General features: G+C 38.4%; 1 protein-coding gene across 1 annotated transcript; it reads left to right on the top strand.

Annotated features, from left to right (window-relative positions):
- The first annotated feature begins 1,374 nt into the window (after positions 1–1,374).
- Positions 1,375–19,227, top strand: LOC130921916 (leucine-rich repeat-containing protein 3-like). The gene is made up of 3 exons (XM_057846287.1): positions 1,375–1,490; positions 13,045–13,158; positions 18,136–19,227. Exons 2-3 carry the CDS (start codon positions 13,116–13,118, stop codon positions 18,930–18,932), a joined length of 840 nt encoding a protein of 279 aa, XP_057702270.1. The 5' UTR covers positions 1,375–1,490; positions 13,045–13,115; the 3' UTR covers positions 18,933–19,227.
- Positions 19,228–21,330: the final 2,103 nt, after the last annotated feature.

Below are 21,330 nucleotides of genomic sequence, written 5' to 3'. Positions count from 1 at the left end.
AAATGTCATTTTTGACTACGTTGATGGAATCGCTCTTGAGGAGGGCCCCACCAAATGCATGAGGCTCCTTTGGGAGCTTGGTGCTGCTTATTAGTTAGCAGAATAAAGAAGGATGCTTTCGACTTGAATATGAACCTGTGAGAAAACATATCTTCACATAGCGTATATACAGCTTTTTTTGTTATGAGCAGGAAGTCAAAAATGTATGATTGATCCTCTTTCATGTATTGTGCAACTTGAATTTATTGCATCGTGGTTGTTCGATCGATTTAGTGACCTGAGAATGAAATGACCTGGACGACTCATTGCTTTTTTTTTTTTTGAACCCTTAACTTTGGCAGTGAATGTTTCAGTGGCATTGATGACGAATGGTCCTCAATGCCATTGAAACAGCCTGATGTCTATCACCGTCAATGGCACTTGAACATATACAGTACAGTCAATGCCAGACATCCCAGCTCAAATACATTGTCTATTGCTGTCACTGAATGAGTTAAGAATTGTTATCGTGATGGAAAACTTTTTTATGTCTATGACTTAATGAAAAGATGTCAAACATACAGCTCGCATGCCAGAACTGGTTCGCCAGGGTGGTCCAATCTGGCCAGCTTGGGTGCCTGATAGGCACATTTTAGCTCATTCAGACTGTACATTTAAAATCTTTTTTTTTTTTTTTTTTTTTTTTTTTGACATCGGTACAATAAAACTGGAGATTTGTGATCTGTGTGTGTGTACTAATGCACTTGACTCACTTATGTCTGCAGTCACAGGAAGGCCCCAAAATAGACATGGAGTTATCTGTTATGAACTGGAAGTGACTCAGAAATGACCCTGGAATGCTCCGATATCAATAGGAAGTGACCCGGAATTGCCCTGAAAATCAACACGAAGTGACACCCGAGAGTTTACCGACCATCAGAGCCAATTAATCTCAACTCAATTTCTTCAGAAATTGCCTTTTTTAGTTTGAAATACAACTGATTGATGAGCATGATCACGAAAACACATTGGCAATTCTTTACCATCCAACTGAACGTTTTCGCAGGTTTTCCATTTCATATTTCTTGCTTGCCATGTTTCATCACCCGTCTCAAACACAAAACACTTTCTCATTAAAATATTCATATCCTTATTCCCCTCTTGACATCTCCCTCACATTCATTAAGCGTCAACCCTTCAGAGAGCGCGTGACACCTGTAATCAATAAGACAATAATATAGTCGTTCACATGGTGGTGATGCGGGGAACGATGACACGTGAGATGCACCTTGGGAGGAAAGCGAGAATAGGAGCTGAGAGAGACAGACACGCCCCTTCCTCTTTATTACAAGCGCTCCCTCGCTCTCACTCCAGTCACTGATGAGCACGGAGCAGACTACACCTCGATGTAGACTTTTCATGTCCACGGACCAAGACTGCGAGGGGAACTGGAGTGAAGATCCAGAAACCAGATTTGAGAAAAGAGTAACTTCAAGGGAAATCATTAACATGTAAGTTGAGATTTTTATTGGACTTGAATCTTTTATTTGCTCTCAATAGATTGGTTTAACTGCTTTATAACAGTTAAAAAGCTCATAAAATACATGTACATGGACTGTTTCATTAAAAAAATATATATATATATAATTGGAGGGGAAAGGAAACGGTGTAAATGTGGCAAGTCTAACCTTTGGATCTCGCAACACATTTTATCATGCATGCAGCACATCATGATTAGTATTTGTCACTTCTTTGCCCAGAATGTTAATAGCAGACTCTTCATTTACGCTACGTCATTCATTAAATGTCACGGTCTCACTTGAGTTCACTTTCGGATAAAACTGATCTATAAATATATTTTAGTGAGTTGAAAATGTGTTCCTTAACTGATGAACTGCCAGCCCCTCCCATTTCATTTTGCTTGTAACTCGACACACCCTCAGTCATCTTTTTCCATTGAAATTAATGAAAACGTCATTAATCCGTTACAAGTCCCAACAAACATTGATTGAAAAATACAGTAATAACATGATTTCATTAGATGAAAAATAAGTAAATAGATTGTGCATCATGGTAATTCGACCTTTCAAGTGTGTGACCACACTTCATTCTCCTTTGCCCTAAATATAAATTTATTTGTTTAATCTACTCTACCCAATGTGTTGGCAGCGCCTTGCATGGCAGCAGCACCATTGGTGTGTGAATGTGTGTGTGAGACAGGGTAAATGTGTGCCAATGTAAAGCACTTTTGGCATTGCAACAATGTAGATAATGTGCTATATAAGTACTCTCCATTTACTATACCTTCAGCCTGAGCTGGAAAGCTGTACTTCAGTTTTAATTGCAATGCAATTCAGATTTGTTTTCAATTTTATTTTAATTTCAATTGCTTTTCATATTTATACACAGGGTTCAACCCAGAAAACCTGCAAAGCCTGGTTGTATAGCAGCCCACTGGCCTCAGAACACTAAATTCACAGGAATTTTAAATTATGATCATTATGTGTTATTACAAGCCATTTACTAAAAATATTTAAAAGAAGCGTCCTGCATAAAAGCAGACTTGAAAAACAGTTTTAACTAACACGCCAAAATACAATAATATTGTATTGCAGTGGCAGAGAGCTGGGACAGGTTTGTTCACCTATCAACCATAAGATGTCACCATTACGCATTCAGCCGTATCCCCAGATATGGTTAAAATGTGGTTAAAATACAGTTTGTAGAATCTTTATACCCTCTTTTGTAACACAGTTTTAGCCTGGCGGGATGGGGGCAAGAAAATCCTGGCAGTCCACCAGGTTTATAAAGCACTGGGATAAACAGAAAATGATATTAGTCATTGTTGTTTTCCTAAATGATGGCAATAACAAAAATATTTAATATTTTTTCATGTCGATGACGAGCTAAAAATGTGCCTTGGGATACTAAACCCTAACGAGACGAATGCCAGCTTTGTCCTGATAAGACGACAGTGAGACAAAAATGTGACAGTTTCTGTCATATGTTTGCGATGCGTGACATTTTCTTATTTTACGTGTAGTACGTCAATCTGCATCGTAGCAGTGTTTGGGTCATGTCACTCATGAGCCTCCTTATTCACTGGCAAAAGAGAATATGCAATGTTGCTTTAGCCATTTTTTTTTTTAACTCATTCATGACCTAATTTACATTATAGGTACTATTCAGAATTTCTAGTCTTAATTTAAAATACTTTTTTTCCTCCATGCATGCTCCACTGATGCCCTGATGAGTACACAGCACCCTGACATTTTAACTGAGACTACCTCAAAAAATAATTTTGCTTCCCTTCAAAGAGATGTGTTCGACCTGAACACTCAGGGCAAACAAGCGCCGGGGCCCGTCCATGTGCGTCCCCATGGCAGCTGTGCTGTTTCACCGAGCCTCCGTCTAGTCTCCGCCTTGCAAAAACACTTTACTAACCCACTTAATACTAGTTACTACCAGTAAACATTCATGTTAGCTGTTATTACGATTCTGGTGCTGATTTGATGGGTCAAACGCTCATTGCTTTATGTCAGTACTTCTCAAATAGTGGGGCTATTGGGCTATCAGTGTACTTTTATAGTTTGGAATTTAGGCAAATTTATGCGCTTTGTCTTTTCTGTTACACACAAAATGTTAATAAAGGCGCACTATATTGTAAGTTGATCTATGTTACTTTTTTTCTTTAATAGAAAAAGGACACAATGTTTGGCATAATAGTAATTTTATAGACAAATGATACTATTTACAGTGGCGGCAGAGAGTTTGGGAGGGGGCGCAAAACATTTACGTCTTCCTTTGGGGGGGGGGGGGGGGGGGGGGCGTAACAGAAAATAATTGAGAAGCACTGCTTTTTGTTCGTGTGTATACAAGCATGCGCAGCATGATCAAGCTTACCACAGGCTGTAGCTACGCTTTAGGCCGGAGCTGGCTGTCGCGAGTACAAAAGTGCCAAAGTCCAAATAGCACCTTTGAACAAATAATAATGAACTGGAACAATATGTAAAATATAAACAAATATATACAATATATATAAATAAACTAGGGCTGTCAAACGGTTAAAATTTTTAATCGAGTTAATCACAGCTTAAAAATTAATTAATCGTAATTCATCGCAATTCAAACCATCTATAAAATATGCCTTATTTTTCTGTAAAGTATTGTTGGAATGGAAAGATAAGACACAAGACAGATATATACATTCAAAATACTGTACATAAGTACTGTATTTGTTTATTGTAACAATAAATCAACAAGATGGCATTAAAATTAACATTATAAAAGCGATCCATGTATAGAAAGACTTGTAGTTCTTAAAAGAGAAATGTTCGTACAAGTTATAGAAATTTTATATTAAAACCCCTCTTAATGTTTTCATTTTAATAAAATTTGTAAAATTTTCAATCAAAAAATGAACTAGTACCTCGCCATTGTTGATGTCAATAATAACACATTGCTCATGGTGCTGAAACCCATAAAATCAGTTGCACCCAAGCGCCAGCAGAGGGCGACAGAAAACCCTAAAAACACAAGTAATAAGTGGACATTACACTGTGCTGTCATTTTAATCTGTTTGAGCGGGGCATGTGCGTTAATTGCGTCAAATATTTTAAGGTGATTAATTAAAAAAATCAATTACCGCCCGTTGACGCGATAATTTTGACAGCCCTAAAATAAACACTTAAAAACAACAAACAGACAAAAAAAAAAAAAAAAATTAAGAAAAACATTGAAATAAAATACAAACAAAAACCTAAACCCTTCATAGGGCAAGTAGCTATTTTTGAAAGAAGAAAAAAAAAAATTTGACACCATAAAAGCCTTGCACCAGCTATGTGGACATCCCATTTTGGGTCATGGAAATAACAATATTAACATTTGGTATACAAGTGTGGCCTTCACGACCCAAAATCTGACGTCCACATACAGTATGTCGACACCAGGTCTCAATTATAATTATATATATATATTTTAATTATTGATCCTTATTTCATATATACTGATTGTAGAAAAAAAAAACTACTACAAGGCGCACCTGACTATAAGCGGCACCTGCCATAATTTCAAAAGGAAAGTGTTCGTTTATCTGTAAACCGCACTGGACTATGAGGTGCAGGTGTCCACATTGTAATTGTGTTATGTTTACACAAAAAGACACAAAGCTCATTAGCCTGTACAAATCCATATATAAATCACACTGGACTATTAGTCACAGATTGCAAAGTGTGTGTGTGTGTGTGTGGGGGGGGGGGGGGGGGGTAGTGGATTATAGTCCGAAAACTATTAAAACTATATAATATTTTGTAAAATGTTAATTTAAAAAAATGAAAAATAAAATTGCTAGGAATAAAACCAGAAGTACACTCTGTTTAATGGCCCCTAATTAATCTCTAAAGTTGAATTGTTATTCTGTATTTCATAATATTTACTGTACCTCATTCACTGTCATTGATAGCTAATGGACATCAATTCCGTTTCAACTGAGATGGCTAGCAGTGAATGATCATGTTCAGTGCCATTAACAGCGCTAGATGTCCGATCCATTTTGACTGAGAGGGCTCCCAAATAGCCAATTAGTTCAAAAAGTGCCATATAAATGTTTTCCACTGCTTGTCTTACATCCATCTCGACACATCTTGTTAAACTTTAGCCTTTTAAATGCATAAGGGATTGAAGCGCTTGCCCCCCTCGGCTGCCTTAGGCATGGCTGTCCCACTTGTCCCCTCTGTTCGTCTTATTGATGCGAATGACTCCAGCTGGATTGATGTCTTAGCCGTTAATAGAGCGCCAGGCCTTACTTACACATCGATCTCACCCTCTTTCTAAACCTCATCCTCAAAATGTACGTGTCATATGGAGCATCAGCGCCAATGAAATATGATGAAGGTGTTGGCGCATCATGAGAAGAGAAAGAGGGATGGTATGAATGAATGAATGAATGAATGAATGCTTTATTGTGGACATGAGAAAAAAAAATCTGACAAAACCAATGATACACTTGAGATAACAGCAACAATAGTAAGACGATAATAGTAATTAATAAATAATACCAGAATTAATTCAATGTGTCCAAGAAGGAGCAGGATGAAGCGTCCCCCTATTCTATTTCTCAATTATATCAATCCGCCCTAGTTAACTAGTCCTCATATCAACAAAAGAAATAAAGTGAATAATTACATACATACTGTAAGATGCAAGAGAACCAAAATAAAAAGGACCTAGCCAATAACATATATGTGACAACACCTTATAATTAAATCCCTTACTCTGCTTGAAAACCCTTTATTAAAATATTTTTTTTTTCTTTTTAATTATACTTCGGGAAAAAGTGAAAAAACATGTCTTATATGTATCTCTTTCAAATGCTAATATATTGAACACGCAGAAGCATAACATTTTTTTTGGGGGTGGGGGGTGCGCTACTTCGCAGTTTTTCTCCACATTTGGCGGCGGGTTCTGGTCCCCATTAACCGCGAAAAATGAGGGATTACTGTAGTCCGTGCCCGCTGATGTTGTAAGTGAAGCTCCCCCCCTCCAATGGTATTTCCCTTTGCTGTTAAAAAAACATTTCTTTATGTTGCCAGGAAGTGACCTGTGTATAGCCTTCCAGTGATCCCTCTTTTTGCGGTTAATGGGGACCAGAAGCCGCCAAGATAAGTGAAAAACCGCAAAGTAGCGCCCCGCCAAGAAAAAAAGTGTTTTCAATGTATTTATTTATCTATAGATACATAAAAGTGATGTTTTTTCACTTTTTTCCCAAAAGTATAAAAAAAAAACAACGTATGTATATACACACACACATATACTAGTATATACAGTATATGGTGGAAAACACTCAGGTGACTTAAAGTTCCGCTCTGAGACCCCCAATTTTGCCAAATTTCAAAATTGTCCTATATGCATGTGTGATACATCATTGTAAAGCTTAAAATCTCAAAATATCTGGGGGAAAAAAATTTTAACAGGAGGGCATTAAAAAGAATAAAAATAAACAGCAAAACCCTAACTGGAGGTGAGAGCGTAAGAGAGCATAATAAAAGACACCATGATTTTAATGAGATATTATCGCGTACTTACCTCTTTTTGATCCAAAAACTCCATGTATCACAGAGTGTCAAGAAACAGCTGTGAATGGCCGTAGCCGGATTTTTGGGGGATTTTATAGGTGAAACACTGTAATATAACAAAGGTCGCGATGCAGAAATCGTAGACATCAAGGAGTGGTCGAGATTTTCATTTTCATATATTTACCCTTTGAAACTTTTTTTTTCTTCCAATTTTTCTTTGTTTGGATCGATTATTTATCATCTAAAATATCGGGGAAAATGTGACAGTAGCAAAATAAAATACAATCAAGCGAAAGTTATGAGGTAGATATCTGTGACTTATTTACGGACACCATATTTTTCATTGTGACATAATTTGTTTAAAAGTTTAAAATATGCGAGTGAATAATTTTTCAAAATCTTTTTTTTTTTTTTAACTAACTATTAGACACCAATTATTCTAAGCTAAAAATGACAGACATTTCGAATAATAAATATAATTACTTACCTTATTTTTATGGCTGGGTTAAAGCAAAAGCGGTTGCGTGACGTTTGTAAACGGGGGTCTCCAGGGTAAAACGGACAAATTAAAAATAGTTTGGGGGCTTAATGCGCCATAAATCTGCGATGGCAGCATATAACATATTGTTCTATCAAACACAATCGTTTTTTTTTTTTTTTAATTAAAATACAGCAGTTTATTTACTTTATAAGAGTGGAGCAAGAGCCGAAACTGCTTTTTCAGCATTGTTTGTTTTTTCCGCCATATATATTAATCGTTTTTAAGCACTTCGAATGTAATAATTATTATAAGTTTCGAACATGACACTGTCCCACCAAATTATTTAAAAAAAAGAAAAAAGCAGAAAATGATTCTTTATTCAATGCTTCATTGAGTGAGTTCACTCAAATTCGCTCAAGCTGCTGACTTACACACAATGAGTTGCCACAGCAACTGTTTAACAAGTTAAACGATGATTGACGCATGCAGTGCTTCGAAGTTTCGGCTTCCAAGCATCTGTGGCAACACCAAACCTTAATGTCTGTCAATAATCATTAACTTTTATAAGCAACACCAGTGCACTGCCTGACCAACAAAGAGCAGCAGCAGGGAGAGTGAGAGTACAGGGCCGTTTACATGGTGACGCTCCAAGAATACGACTAATTTCATGTTTGTATTGATATGGTTCTGTCTGCAATCAAACTATGTCGCAATTCTGCCTGAAAACAATGTAGTATTCATGCCAGGCCCGAGGGGGCAGTATAGATTTACAAGGCGGCAGCCAGTTATGCACTTCCTTGACACCATCAACCTCCTCAGCCCGGAAGACAACATACCTGCCCACTCCAAGCAATGGCATTTTTCTTTTGCTCCAAAAGGCACAAAAAATACAAACATTCAACATGTTGAAGTTAAAAATATCATAAAAACAACAAATTAAAGCCGACATTCTGCCATGTTTGCTGTTTGTAATGTTTAGTAGCAGCACTGCACATGCCCAAAGTGACGTGTGCGAGTGCAGACGTCATCGGTGCAAGAGCTTGGTTGCGGAGCAAGTCCCGCAACCGAATCTTCCCACTTTGGAGCCCGGAATCAAAGGTTTGCGTCTTCGCCCTCCGTTTTTACTGTCACCATATAAAGGCGAGGCCATTCCACAACACAATTGTTGCGTCTTGGTGTCGCAGCGTCACCATGTAAATGGCCCCTACGTGACTGGCTGGGGATTGCTCATTTGTATTTATTTTTTAATTGAAAAAAAAATCTGCGATGAACTGAGGGCGCAAAGTAGCGAGGGATAACTGTATACATGAGCTGAGCTGTTTGTAAATGAACCAAGTCCTTGACTTTTAATGTTAAAATAAATAAATAATATATTAATATGATCCCTATAATCAGCATTATGTTTCATTCGTATGGCTCTTTTTTTGTAAAATGGACAGTGAATTTGTTGTACATTTATAAGTATTACCCCAGACCTCTGCACAGTGGTGTAAATATGGCAGAATTAAAGAACAGTAAAGAATGTGGAGTTATTTATTGTCAAGACTGTGCTTTGCTTTATTCAGAATGATAAGGTTAAGGTTAGATAGGGTAATGTGATTCTTTTTTTTTTTTTTCCCTCAGTGTAAAAAGCCAGATGGGGAGAGAAGCTAGAATTAATCATGTTCGAGGATGTACATGCACAAACTAAACATTTGATGTTTGCACAACAGTCACTGCTTCTTTTCAGTTGATTTTTTAAAGAGAGTTATGTCATTAAAGTGTCAATAGAACCTGACATGGCAGAAAGCAACCTTGACCAGCGCGCTATTGTAATTAGCACTTTTCAGTGATTATGTTTTTGTTTTAGATTTTAAAACCTTGAAAAGTATCATAGATTTTTTTTTTTTTTTTTTCCGAAAAGTTTTTATTTTTTTATTTTTTTTAAACGTTCAAAAGAACTAACTCTGTGTGTGGGAGTTATACAGTATTTCCCATTTTCAGGTCAATCAGAGTGTGTGTCTTTAATTTAACAGAAGATGTAACCACAGAGCCAGAAACATTGATAATAGACTAGCTTTTTTATGTCACTGCACATATTTTAGAGCAACAGAATAGATTCCTGGTACAACCCGTCAAAGGGAACAGATGCAACGAACGTGGATGGGTAGACTGCACAAGTTGCCTGCCAGATCGCCATGGAATGTGCTCTGGTTCATTAAATGAGAAAGAAATGATGATGAATGGGGGGGGGGGGGGCGACAAAACAAACTCCTCACTTCTGTTCTAAAGGAAGAAAATTGAGAGATCTGGGGTAGAAAAGACAACCCATAGAAAAACGCACAAAAAGACATCACACCAAATCACTGGACATCTCAAGGTTGAAGGGTGCTGGGATAGGGATGGGTGTGCCATGAAGCACATACTGTACACTGCTGGGAAAAAATATTGGCACCCCTGCAATTCTGTCAGATAATGCTCAATTTCTCCCAGAAAATGATTGCAATTACAAATGCTTTGGTAGTAATATCTTCATTTATTTTGCTTGCAATGAAAAAACACAAAAGAGAATAGAAAAAAAAAATCATTATCATTTTACACAAAACTCTTAAAATGGGCCGGACAAAAGTATTGACACCCTTTAAGAAAGCATGTGATAGTCCTGTAATTTGTGTAATTAGCATCACCTGTTGCATACCTGTGGCACATAACAGGTGGTGGCAATAACTACCCTAATTTTCGGACTATAAGCCGCTACTTTTCCCCCTCATTTTGAATCCTGCAGTTTATAGTCCAGTGGGGCTTATTTGAGGATTTATTTGGGTTAATAGGTAACACTTTGTTTGACAGCGACATCATAAGACTGTCATAAGTAGGGATGGGAATCGAAATCCGATTCCAATTCCGAACCGGTTCCGAGTGTTTCGAGGCCTCGACATCACAATGAAAAAGCCTTAACGATCCCTTTAACGATCCCTAAAGACGCATATTGCGTTGTGACGTGTCTTGTCCAGACGCATCAAACTAGCATGGCGCCAAGAACCACTCGCTCCAAAGTTTGGCTACATTTCACCAGGAAAAAGGGTGAAAATGAAAGGTTACGATAGTTTAGCACGAGCATTGCCGCCGACCCGCAGTAAACATAACAATGACAGCACGTAGGTTCGAACGCTCGAAAGTGTGTCTTCACTTCACGAGGAAAAATTACAACAACAACATTGTTGACAGCAGGTGGCAGCAGAGGTTGACTGTCTCCCCCAAGGGAGCAGTGATGGCCAAATGAGGATTTTTAAAACAATAAGGCTTTGCACCAAATTGGTTTAAAGCTTAATGGTGGTTCATTTGGTTTGATGACAGTCTTATGATGCCATTGTCAAATGAAGTGTTACCAGTTAATATCTTTTGGTGTAAATATCCCATAATACAATGAGGACAACTGCGGCTTATAGTCGAGTGTGGCTTATCTATGAACAAATGCAGCTTTCATGTCAAATTTGGTGGCTGGCGGCTTATAGTCAGGTGCGCCTTATAGTCCAGAAATTACGGTAAATCACACTTGCAGCCAGTTAAAATGGCATTATCTGACGGAATTGCAGGGGTGCCACTTTTGGCCAGCAGTGTAGGTATGGGTAGCCGGCAACGGGGGGTGCTTGCCCATCCAATGAGGGTGGAGGAGGTGCAAAGACATTGAACTCAGGGGTCCTCTGCCCTCCAAACGCTATTCCTCGCAGTCCGTCCGGTAGCTGTGACAGTACTTGGGAACACTCCGGTTTGAGGAATGATGGACAAAGGTGAAGGTCTGTTCAGAGTGTTAGGAAGAGGATCTGAGCAATCCAGTTTCTGTTCCATTTTAGCAATATAGCCTGTCTATATCATGGCCAAATGAGAAGAGTTATTAGGGTTAATATGGCTTTCTTCGCCAGCCAGGCCATGCCAGCCTCATAGGAGTTCATACATTACAACCAGCTTGCAGTTTAGTCCCAGAGTCTAAGCGTTGACAGCCGAGCCCATTCCCTCCAGTAAAATGATGATCTTACCAAATTCCAAGCGTAAAGCTGATGCATGTCGAAGATTAAGAAAGAACAGGAATCTGCCGGTCCCACCCCAATCAGCAGAAGCCTGCTATCAATAGTCTCAATTTTTAGACATTTTCTACAACCTCGCCAGAAAAAGATCTGTCAAGGTAGGAAGCTACTTCTCTCGTTGAGGAGTTTGGTGAAATCATGGACCAGTTAAACACATTCATGACTTCCAGTTTAAATAGAATGCAGCGAGAGACTCGGATATTGAGACATAGACAGCACGAGACGAAGTCAGCCAATGGGAGGGGATGGATAAAGGACAGAGAAAGTTTAGTGTGGGAGTGCTCGTCTGTCTCTGATGAATGCAAGAGAAGGTACATTTGATGTTTGGGTTTAATTCATGTGTACCTACTGGTACTAGAACAATTTCATGACAATAGGATTTAAATTCTTTGGGCACTGATATGGTATTTTCCCATATTACAAAGTCTACCACGATTTCATTTTATGAAATTCCAACGATCGCTTTTAATATGACATACATACTATAATGTACACATTAAACACAATAAGTTACATTTTAGTTAAATCAATAAAAATAAAAGCAATTTTAACATTTTTAACTATTTTGTTTCTGAAACACAGACATTTGAATTAAAAAACGTTTTTTTGTTTTTTTTTTTAACATAAGAGCATAACTAAAAGATGCCGATCTTAATCAATGTCTTTGTGTTTCAGTTGATTTTACTGGATCGTTGCTGATAAATGTAGCAATCCAGATTGATATGCCATTACACCATTAGTTTTCATGACTGGGACTGTCCGGTAAATCATCAATTTCATGATGAAATGATATTGATTCTTTGGGCAACGATATTATATTTGCCGATATTACAAAGTCTGCTTCTATTCGATCGATGTATACTGAGCCAAATCAATGTTTTGTTGCGCCCCTAATATGCACAAATATATTTGAACAATGGTATACATGCATTTTTGCACATCATACACAGGTCACGTGACATTCCTCATACAACACTTTTAAAAGGCCATCACTGGCAATAAATAAGTTTAAATGCTGTCATTTGGTAGAAATACAAAAAAACGATTTAGTGAAACCCATATCCCCCAAGTTTTATCATTTGATCCCATAAATAACAAGGAAATAAAAATGTCATTTTCATAGGTCTGAATTTGCATCTATAAAGCAATCAGGAACAATTTACGTAATGTAAGCATGATATTACCACTATATTCAAATGGCTGAAGCAAAAGGCTAAAAATGGATAAATGCCAAAGGCCAGCATAGAGCCGTGAGTGTTAAGTACACAGAAGGTGCGAGTGATAAGATTGTACAAGAAAATGAGGTAGCTGGCTCCTCAAGTCGCACACTGAAAGGCTTTTTATTGGTGTCTGCCTCAATAATGGCGTCCCCTAGCAAAGGTCATCTGGAAGCATGTGTTTGAATCCCCTGCCACAAAGTGAACCTTTTCCCCCCTCAACGTGTCAGACTGCCGCGCATACGTCCGAGTGGAGGGGTGTGTCAGGGGGCTACGCTGAGGACATGTGCCCAGTTGCGACATGGCAGCGATGGAGAAGACCGCTGGAAAAAGAAGACCCCGACGTAAGGCTTAGTCTCTTTCTGTCTCTCTGATACTATGAAAAAGTTTAAACTATTACTGTTTACTTAAAGCTTTTTACGTGTCAACATGATGAACCCCTTGATACCCGAATTTACACATAACAAATATACATCAAAAAAGTCTTGCGGCAATACATAAGTACAGTGGGGCAAATAAGTATTTAGTCAACCACTAACTGTGCAAGTTCTCCCACTTGAAAATATTCGAGAGGCCTGTAATTGTCAACATGGGTAAACCTCAACCATGAGAGACAGAATGTGAAAAAAAAAAAAAAAAAACAGAAAATCACATTGTTTGATTTTTAAAGAATTTATTTGCTATTTGGTCAATACCAAAAGTTCTTCTCAATACTTTGTTATGTACCCTTTGTTGGCAATAACGGAGGCCAAACGTTTTCTGTAACTCTTCACAAGCTTTTCACACACTGTTGCTGGTCATTTGGCCCATTCCTCCATGCAGATCTTCTCTAGAGCAGTGATGTTTTGGGGCTGTCGTTGGGCAACACGGACTTTCAACTCCCTCCACAGATTTTCTATGGGGTTGAGATCTGGAGACTGGCTAGGCCACTCCAGGACCTTGAAATGCTTCTTACGAACCCACTCCTCTGTTGCCCTGGCTGTGTGTTTGGGATCATTGTCATGCTGAAAGACCCAGCCACGTCTCAAATTCAATGCCCTTGCTGATAGAAGGAGATTTTCACTCAAAATCTCTCGATACATGGCCCCATTCATTCTTTCCTTTACACAGATCAGTCGTCCTGGTCCCTTTGCAGAAAAACAGCCCCAAAGCATGAAGTTTCCACCCCCATGCCTCACAGTGGGTATGGTGTTCTTCGGATGCAATTCAGTATTACTTCTCCTCCAAACACGGGAACCTGTCTTTCTACCAAAAAGTTCTATTTTGGTTTCATCTGACCATAACACATTCTCCCAATCCCCTTCTGGATCATTCAAATGCTCTCTAGCGAACCGCAGACGGGCCTGGACGTGTTACTGGCTTCAGCAGGGGGACACGTCTGGCAGTGCAGGATTTGAGTCCCTGGCGGCACATTGTGTTACTGATAGTAGCCTTTGTTACTGTGGTCCCAGCTCTCTGTAGGTCATTCACTAGGTCCCCCCGTGTGGTTCTGGGATTTTTGCTCACCGTTCTTGTTATCATTTTGACGCCACGGGGTGAGATCTTGCATGAAGCCCCAGATCGAGGGAGATTATTAGTAGTCTTGTATGTGTTCCATTTTCTAAAAATTGATTTCTTCACCCCAAACGTTTTACCTATTGCAGATTCAGTCTTCCCAGCCTGGTGCAGGTCTACAATTTTGTCTCTGGTGTCCTTCGACAGCTCTTTGGTCTTGGCCATAGTGGAGTTTGGAGTGTGACTGACTGAGGTTGGGGACAGGTGTCTTTTATACCAATAATGAGTTAAAACAGGTGCCATTAATACAGGTAACGAGTGGAGCCTCGTTAGACCTCAGAAATCTTGCTTGTATGTAGGTGACCAAATACTTATTTTCCACTCTAATTTGGAAATAAATTCTTTAAAAATCAAACAATGTAATTTTCTTTCTTTTTTTTTTCCACATTCTGTCTCTCATAGTTGAGGTTTACCCATGTTGATAATTACAGGCCTTTCTTATCTTTTCAAGAAGGAGAACTTGCACAATTAGTGGTTGACTAAATACTTATTTGCCCCACTGTATATGAAAATAATAATAATAAATATATGGAGAAAATGTTATTAAAACAATACCTTAAAAAACAAAATAGTGGAAAATATAGAATTGTAATTAAAGCAACACTATGTAACTTTTCAACCTTTATAAAATATTTTCATAACATTTGTGATATGTGGACTGACAACTAGTTGAGTGACACCTCTTTTATACCTTGTGGGGGTCTGTATCGCTTTCACCGGCAGTAATTAACGTTTACAGACACCGCGCAACCGCTTTTGTTTCAACCCAGCCATATAAAGAAGGTAAGAAATGATATTTATTATTCGAAATGTCTATCATTTTTAGCTTAGAATGATTAATTGCTTTCTAATATTTAGTGAAAAAAAAACAAAAAACAACTTTATAAAATTATTCACTCGCATATTTTAAACTTTTAAATTATGTCACAATTAAAAAATTGTGTCTGTAAATACAGAAGGTCACGGATATCTACCTCATAACTATCGCTTTTTTTTTTTTTTGTTACTGTTGCATTTCCCCCAATATTTTAGTTGATAAATAATCAATTCAAACACAGAAAACGTTGAAAAAAAAAAGTTTAAAAGTGTAAATATTGAAAAAGAAAATCTCGACCATTCCTTGATGTCTGCGATTTCTGCATTGCAACCAGGCCCGGAGTGACTAATCGGGAGCTTCTGGACGATTCCAGAAGGGCCGGCCGGCCAGATGGGCCGGTCCGCGTTTTATTTAAAAAAAAAAAAAAAAATTACACTGTTATCATTTTTTGTTTGGTATTTATTTATGACAGTGTCACTGAGTATAACTTACATTCTGTTACCGCTGTCCCTGTGGGCCGTCTTAAAAAAAAAAAAACAGTATTATTTTTTTTTCCAGACTCATCCTCACGTGTGCAGACGAAAAATACAGCATGCAGCTCCGCCCCCTAATTGTAGTCTGTATTGAGCCAAATTAGCTGCTATCTCGGTGCTCGGATGGATAAAAAGAGCAAGGGTGGCGCTGAAAAATAAGAATTAAAAAGAGAAAAGCACTCGTGAAAGAATCGGCAAAATGCGCGAAAATAGCTAATTTTTTTCATGCAACGACCTTGCTGCCTCAAACTACAGAGGATTACAACGAAAGTGGTAAGGCCACATGGCGAATAAAATGCAACTTGCACCGTGTGATACGACAATATGTAATTGTGGAAACTTTGGCTTCTTGTAGCACCTCACAAGGGATATGTAGCAGCAAGCATTAGCCATAATGAACACACCACAGGTGCAGAGCTGGAAGGTAGGATGGCCATGTCGTTCAGCGAGTGAACATTAGAATTAATATAATCAATTACGTGGCGTTTTTAAAGTGGAAATGGAAAATGGATAATAGTATCATTAGAAGTTGTTACAATGTGCAATACGTATTCTTTATTTTTCATATTGTTATGTTGCTATGTTTGTTTTATCTGTAAGCACTCATTTTGTTAATATTTGATGTTGCAGAAAAGGTCTTATTTATTCATTTATTTTGGGGCTGCCAAAATTATCGCGTTAACGGGCGGTAATTAATTTTTTTAATGAATCACGTTAAAATATTTGACGCAATTAACGCACATGCCCTGCTCAGACAGATTTAAATGACAGTACAATGACATGCCCACTTGTTAATTGTGCTTTATGGAGTTTTGCCGCCCTCCGCTGGCGCTTGGGTGCGACTGATTTTATAGGCTTCAGCACCCATGAGCATTGTGTAAGTAATTATTGACATCAACAATGGCGGGCTACTAGTTTATTTTTTGATTGAAAATTTTACAAATTTTATTAAAACGAAAACATTAAGAGGGGTTTTAAATTAAAATTTCTATAGCTTGTACTAACATTTATCTTTTAAGAACTACAAGTCTTTCTATCCATGGATCGCTTTAACAGAATGTTAATAATGTTAATGCCATCTTGTTGATTTATTGTTATAATAAACAAATACAGTCCTTATGTACCTTATGTTGAATGTATATATCCATCTTGTGTCTCATCTTTCCATTCCAACAATAATTTACAGAAAAATATGGCATATTTTATAGATGGTTTGAATTGCGATTAATTACGATTAATTTTTAAGCTGTAATTAACTCGATCAAAAATTTTAATCATTTGACAGGCCTAATTTATTTTTCAAATGTATCATTTAATATAGTTTTTTTTAAAATCCATTTTTAAATTTGTTCAAAATATGTTGTGTTGCACTTGTTAAAATAAAGCCACCTTGTTAAACAACCATGACCTGCACTGAATTGGAATACACAGAATTACAGTACACGGCTTTAGAGAACACTGAACTTAACACGTGTATGCATAATGACATAATTTTAAATGAGTGGGCCGGTCTGAGGCATGAAATTCCAGGGCCGAAAATGAGTCCCACTCCGGCCCTGATTGCAACCCTTGTTATATTACAGTGTTATATTATCATGTTTCACCCATAAAATCCCCCAAAAGTCCGGCTGTGGCCATTCACAGTTGTGTCTTGACAATCAGTGAAACATGCTACATGGAGTTTTTGGTTCGAAACAAGGTAAGTACGCGATAATATCTCGTTAAATTCATGGTGTCTTTAATTATGCTCTTGCATGCTCTCACCTTGAGTTAGGATTTAGGGGTTTATTTTATTTAATTTTTTAAATGCCCTCTTGTTCAAAAATTTTCTTTCCACAGAAAATTGGGATTTTATCTTTCCAATGATGTATCAATGAGCTCAATTCAATTCACAACAGAAGGACGATGGGGCACCACACGATTGTACATACGTCTGGCATCGTCAATGGCAGAATGGGAAATTCAGAATAGTAAATTCAGGGTTCAAAAGGTTAAGAAGCATAACGCTCTGTAATTTTTTAACACTTAAAGACCTGCAACATGAAGCAATCATCAGAGAATCCCAAAATTTGAAAAATAAGGTCCTAATGAAACTTTTTTTCCAAAAATTGTGAAAAAGAAATCTCAAATGAATATGTGTAATAAGCGCTCTAATATGTATAACCCTAGGTAAATCCTGTTTTTTTTTTTCCTCATGGAACCTTCAGATGCATGCCTTGACTTGCATCCATCATTTTTTTTTTTTTTAAAAAAAGAAATGTCAAAATTCTGAATTACTCTCAAAATCACGAAATTTTAGGTGTATCCAATGTGATACATTTGGCAATAAAGGGTTAAATGCAACTAACACGATAATTTGATACCCCTAATAAAATTAACCTAGTATGATAATTGATCTTTCTCTTTCTACACATAAGGAGGCGATGCAGCGCGATGGCTGTGCGGTGCGTTGTTTTTCTTCTCCCTCTGGATTCCGGTCCGCCCGCAGTGTCCCGAAGGCTGCCACTGCACCCGCGACACTGCCACGGTGCTGTGCTCAGACGCGGGGCTGCGCGAGGTCCCCGAGGGGATCCCGGAAGACACGGTGTCCCTCCACCTGGAGCGCAACGACATACGCAGCCTCCCCGAGAACGCCTTCGCCCAGCTGGCCCGCCTGCGGGACCTCCACCTGGCGCACAACCGCATCGACTCGCTGTCCTCGGGGGCCCTGCGTCGCTTGGGCCCTGAGTTGCGCCTCCTGGACTTGTCGCACAACCAGCTGAGGCAGGCCAGCCGGGACGAGTTCGGCGGCACGCGGGCCAAGACGCGCCTCTACCATAACCCCTGGCGCTGCGACTGTTCGCTCCAGGAACTGATGGAGTCGCTCAACCTTGAACCCGAGACGGTCAACGGCATCGTGTGCGAGAGCTCGGCGCGGGGGCCCGGCGAGCTGGGCCGATGGGAGGACCCGGTGGCGTCCGGCGGCGAGCACGCCGGACAGCCGCTCGTCAGGCTTCTGGATTCGGGCGTTAACTTCTGCAGTCTGCATAGGAAGACCACCGACGTGGCCATGCTGGTCACCATGTTTGTCTGGTTCTTCATGGTCATCGTCTACGTGGTCTACTACGTCCGGCAGAACCAGGCCGAAGCTCGGAGACACCTGGAGTACCTCAAAAGCCTGCCCAGCCCCCGCAAGACTCCCACTGAGACTGACACCCTCAGTACAGGCTTCTGATTGGATAGACGTTGGAACTCGTTGCCTTTTTATGCTTGAGCGGGTTTTCTTTGCAACTGTCCAGACCAAAAACAATGTTTTTAGGAGATCAGTAATGGATTAATTTATAGGTGTCAAATTGAGGCTCCAGGGCCAATTGCAGCCTGCAGGACAATATTTTGCAGCCCTGTACTTGACATATAGGTTAACTGTTTGTATGGCAAGTGCAAGCGATGTTAAACTCATCTTTGAGTTTGGATAGACATTATGTCTGCCAGCCAGCAACTGATCGACAACTATTTGGTTAAGAAATGAATCAATGACAACAATTTTTAATCATTTGGAGGTATCGACTTAAAAAATTTATTTCAAATCCATTTCTATTTTTAATCTCTTTACATTATTAATAAAAAAAAAAGGGGGGGGGGGGTGAAACAGTAAATATTTTCTTTATTTTTATCTTCCAATGAGAAAAAAATGCAAATACAGTATCCTCTTTTTATATTATTATTTCTAATTCAAAAAAAACATTTATTTATTTATTTTCAAATGAGGAGGGGGGAAATGAATCATTTTGAAAAAAACATTTTTACATTTTGTTTTTCTTAAAAATTATTTGCATCTATTTGCAATTATTATCTATTTGCATTTTAATAGATTAAAAAGGTGTGAAGCGTAAATATTTTCTTTACATATTTGTCATTTAAATTTTTTTTTAAAATGGATGAAAAAAAACCTTCAAATAATCTTTATAATCTTTATTTTATTTAAAATGATTTTCTTTTATTTAAAGTGAAAAAAGTGTGATAAACTATAATATGTGGACTCTTTTTAAATTATTTGAATTTTAAATTTAAAAACAAGACAGAAAAAACAGCACATATTCTCAAATTTCTGTAGTTCTCAATCTATTCGACACAAGACCGCATTTTGCCCTTGAGCCTTGAATTTGACACCAGTGGACATATGCTACCTAGTAATGTTACCTAGCTCTTTATGACCAATCTTGCCAAAGTGACACCACATGGTGAGGAATAGACCTAGTAACCAAAAGAATAGGAAAAGGGAAGATAGGTCAGATAGGCGTGTGATAGGTCATGGTGAGTGCGCAAGCCAGGAGACCACAGTGTTAGGACAAATTACCCGTGAGTAGGGTTGGGCATCGAGCATCGATGGGACCCGGTTCTAACACTCTGATGCTCCTGGAACCGTTCGAATTTTAAAATTTCGATTCCATGTTTCGGTGCCCTGACCGCCAAGCGGAAAAAAATTGCTGCCGAAAACCACAAAGATGAAGCCACAAGAAGCGTGTGTTTGTGCATTGCAACTTGAGTACAACCATAGACACGGTGCGGTGGCGCTCAAAAGTTTGGCTCAACTTCACAAAAAAAACACACACACACAAAAAACAAAAAAGACCAGATAGCTCAGCTGAGTGCTACGTTTTTGACATGCTGCGCCGTCAGAACCAGGTATGTAAAACAATACATTATGTCTGTCTTCTGCTGTCCCCGTGACCGACCCCAGATCAAGCAGTAGATGATGGATGGATGAGTGGAATAGCAGGAGAATAAATCATATTATCACGTCGGGCTTTGGTCGATATCACATGTGTATAGAACTAGCTGCGAAATGACAGACTTGCCAGCGTTAGTAAACAGTCACCATCTTAAAGCAGCAGACGCCTCAGTTAAAATCAACAGTATTAAAAGATTTTCAAATTATAATCAATAGAATAATTTATACTAATGCTTCATCGTAGCCCCCAGCTAAGGTACATGTATGGCAAAAGAATATGTGTAAATGTTTTCTCCCTGAGCTTTTGAAAAATATCTTCGTAAAAGTGCACTCCTGTGGAAAGAAACTTCAATATTCATGTTCAAAGACTGATATTTTTATATACAACTTCAAAATAGCCCTGGCAGATGTTCATATAATTAATAAATTTCATATTAATTGTATAAATAATAAATAATAATAATAAAATATAATAAATAATTTAAAATTCATATAATTTAAAAAATCATAGAGAAGACATTAATATAAACTAATGAATTTTTAAACTATAAAATTTTTGACCCTGTTTTTGTTTGTTTGTTTGTTTGTTTTTTGAGTATGCCTCTTAAAAGAATCCGTATCGAGAATCGCTCGGAACCGGAATCGAAATGTGGAATCGGAATTTGAACCGGAATCGTTCAATTTCAAACGATGCCCAACCCTACCTGTGAGCACTAATTAGTTGACATCCTACTTTTCTACTTTTTACTATGTAGTCCTGAAGTTGTGTTTGAGACCCATGGATTAACTGTTTAGCTACCAGTGACGGTGATAGACGTCCAATCCAATTGGTAATGTGGCTCCTTTCATCGTGGATTGGACGTCTATCGCCATCAACGGCAGTAAATTAACGGATAAAACG

This window comes from Corythoichthys intestinalis, chromosome 9, assembly GCF_030265065.1.
Source record: "Corythoichthys intestinalis isolate RoL2023-P3 chromosome 9, ASM3026506v1, whole genome shotgun sequence".
Taxonomy (NCBI): Eukaryota; Metazoa; Chordata; class Actinopteri; order Syngnathiformes; family Syngnathidae; genus Corythoichthys; species Corythoichthys intestinalis.
The sequence above is the reverse complement of the archived record's forward strand: the minus strand, read 5'-3'. Positions and strand labels throughout refer to the sequence as shown.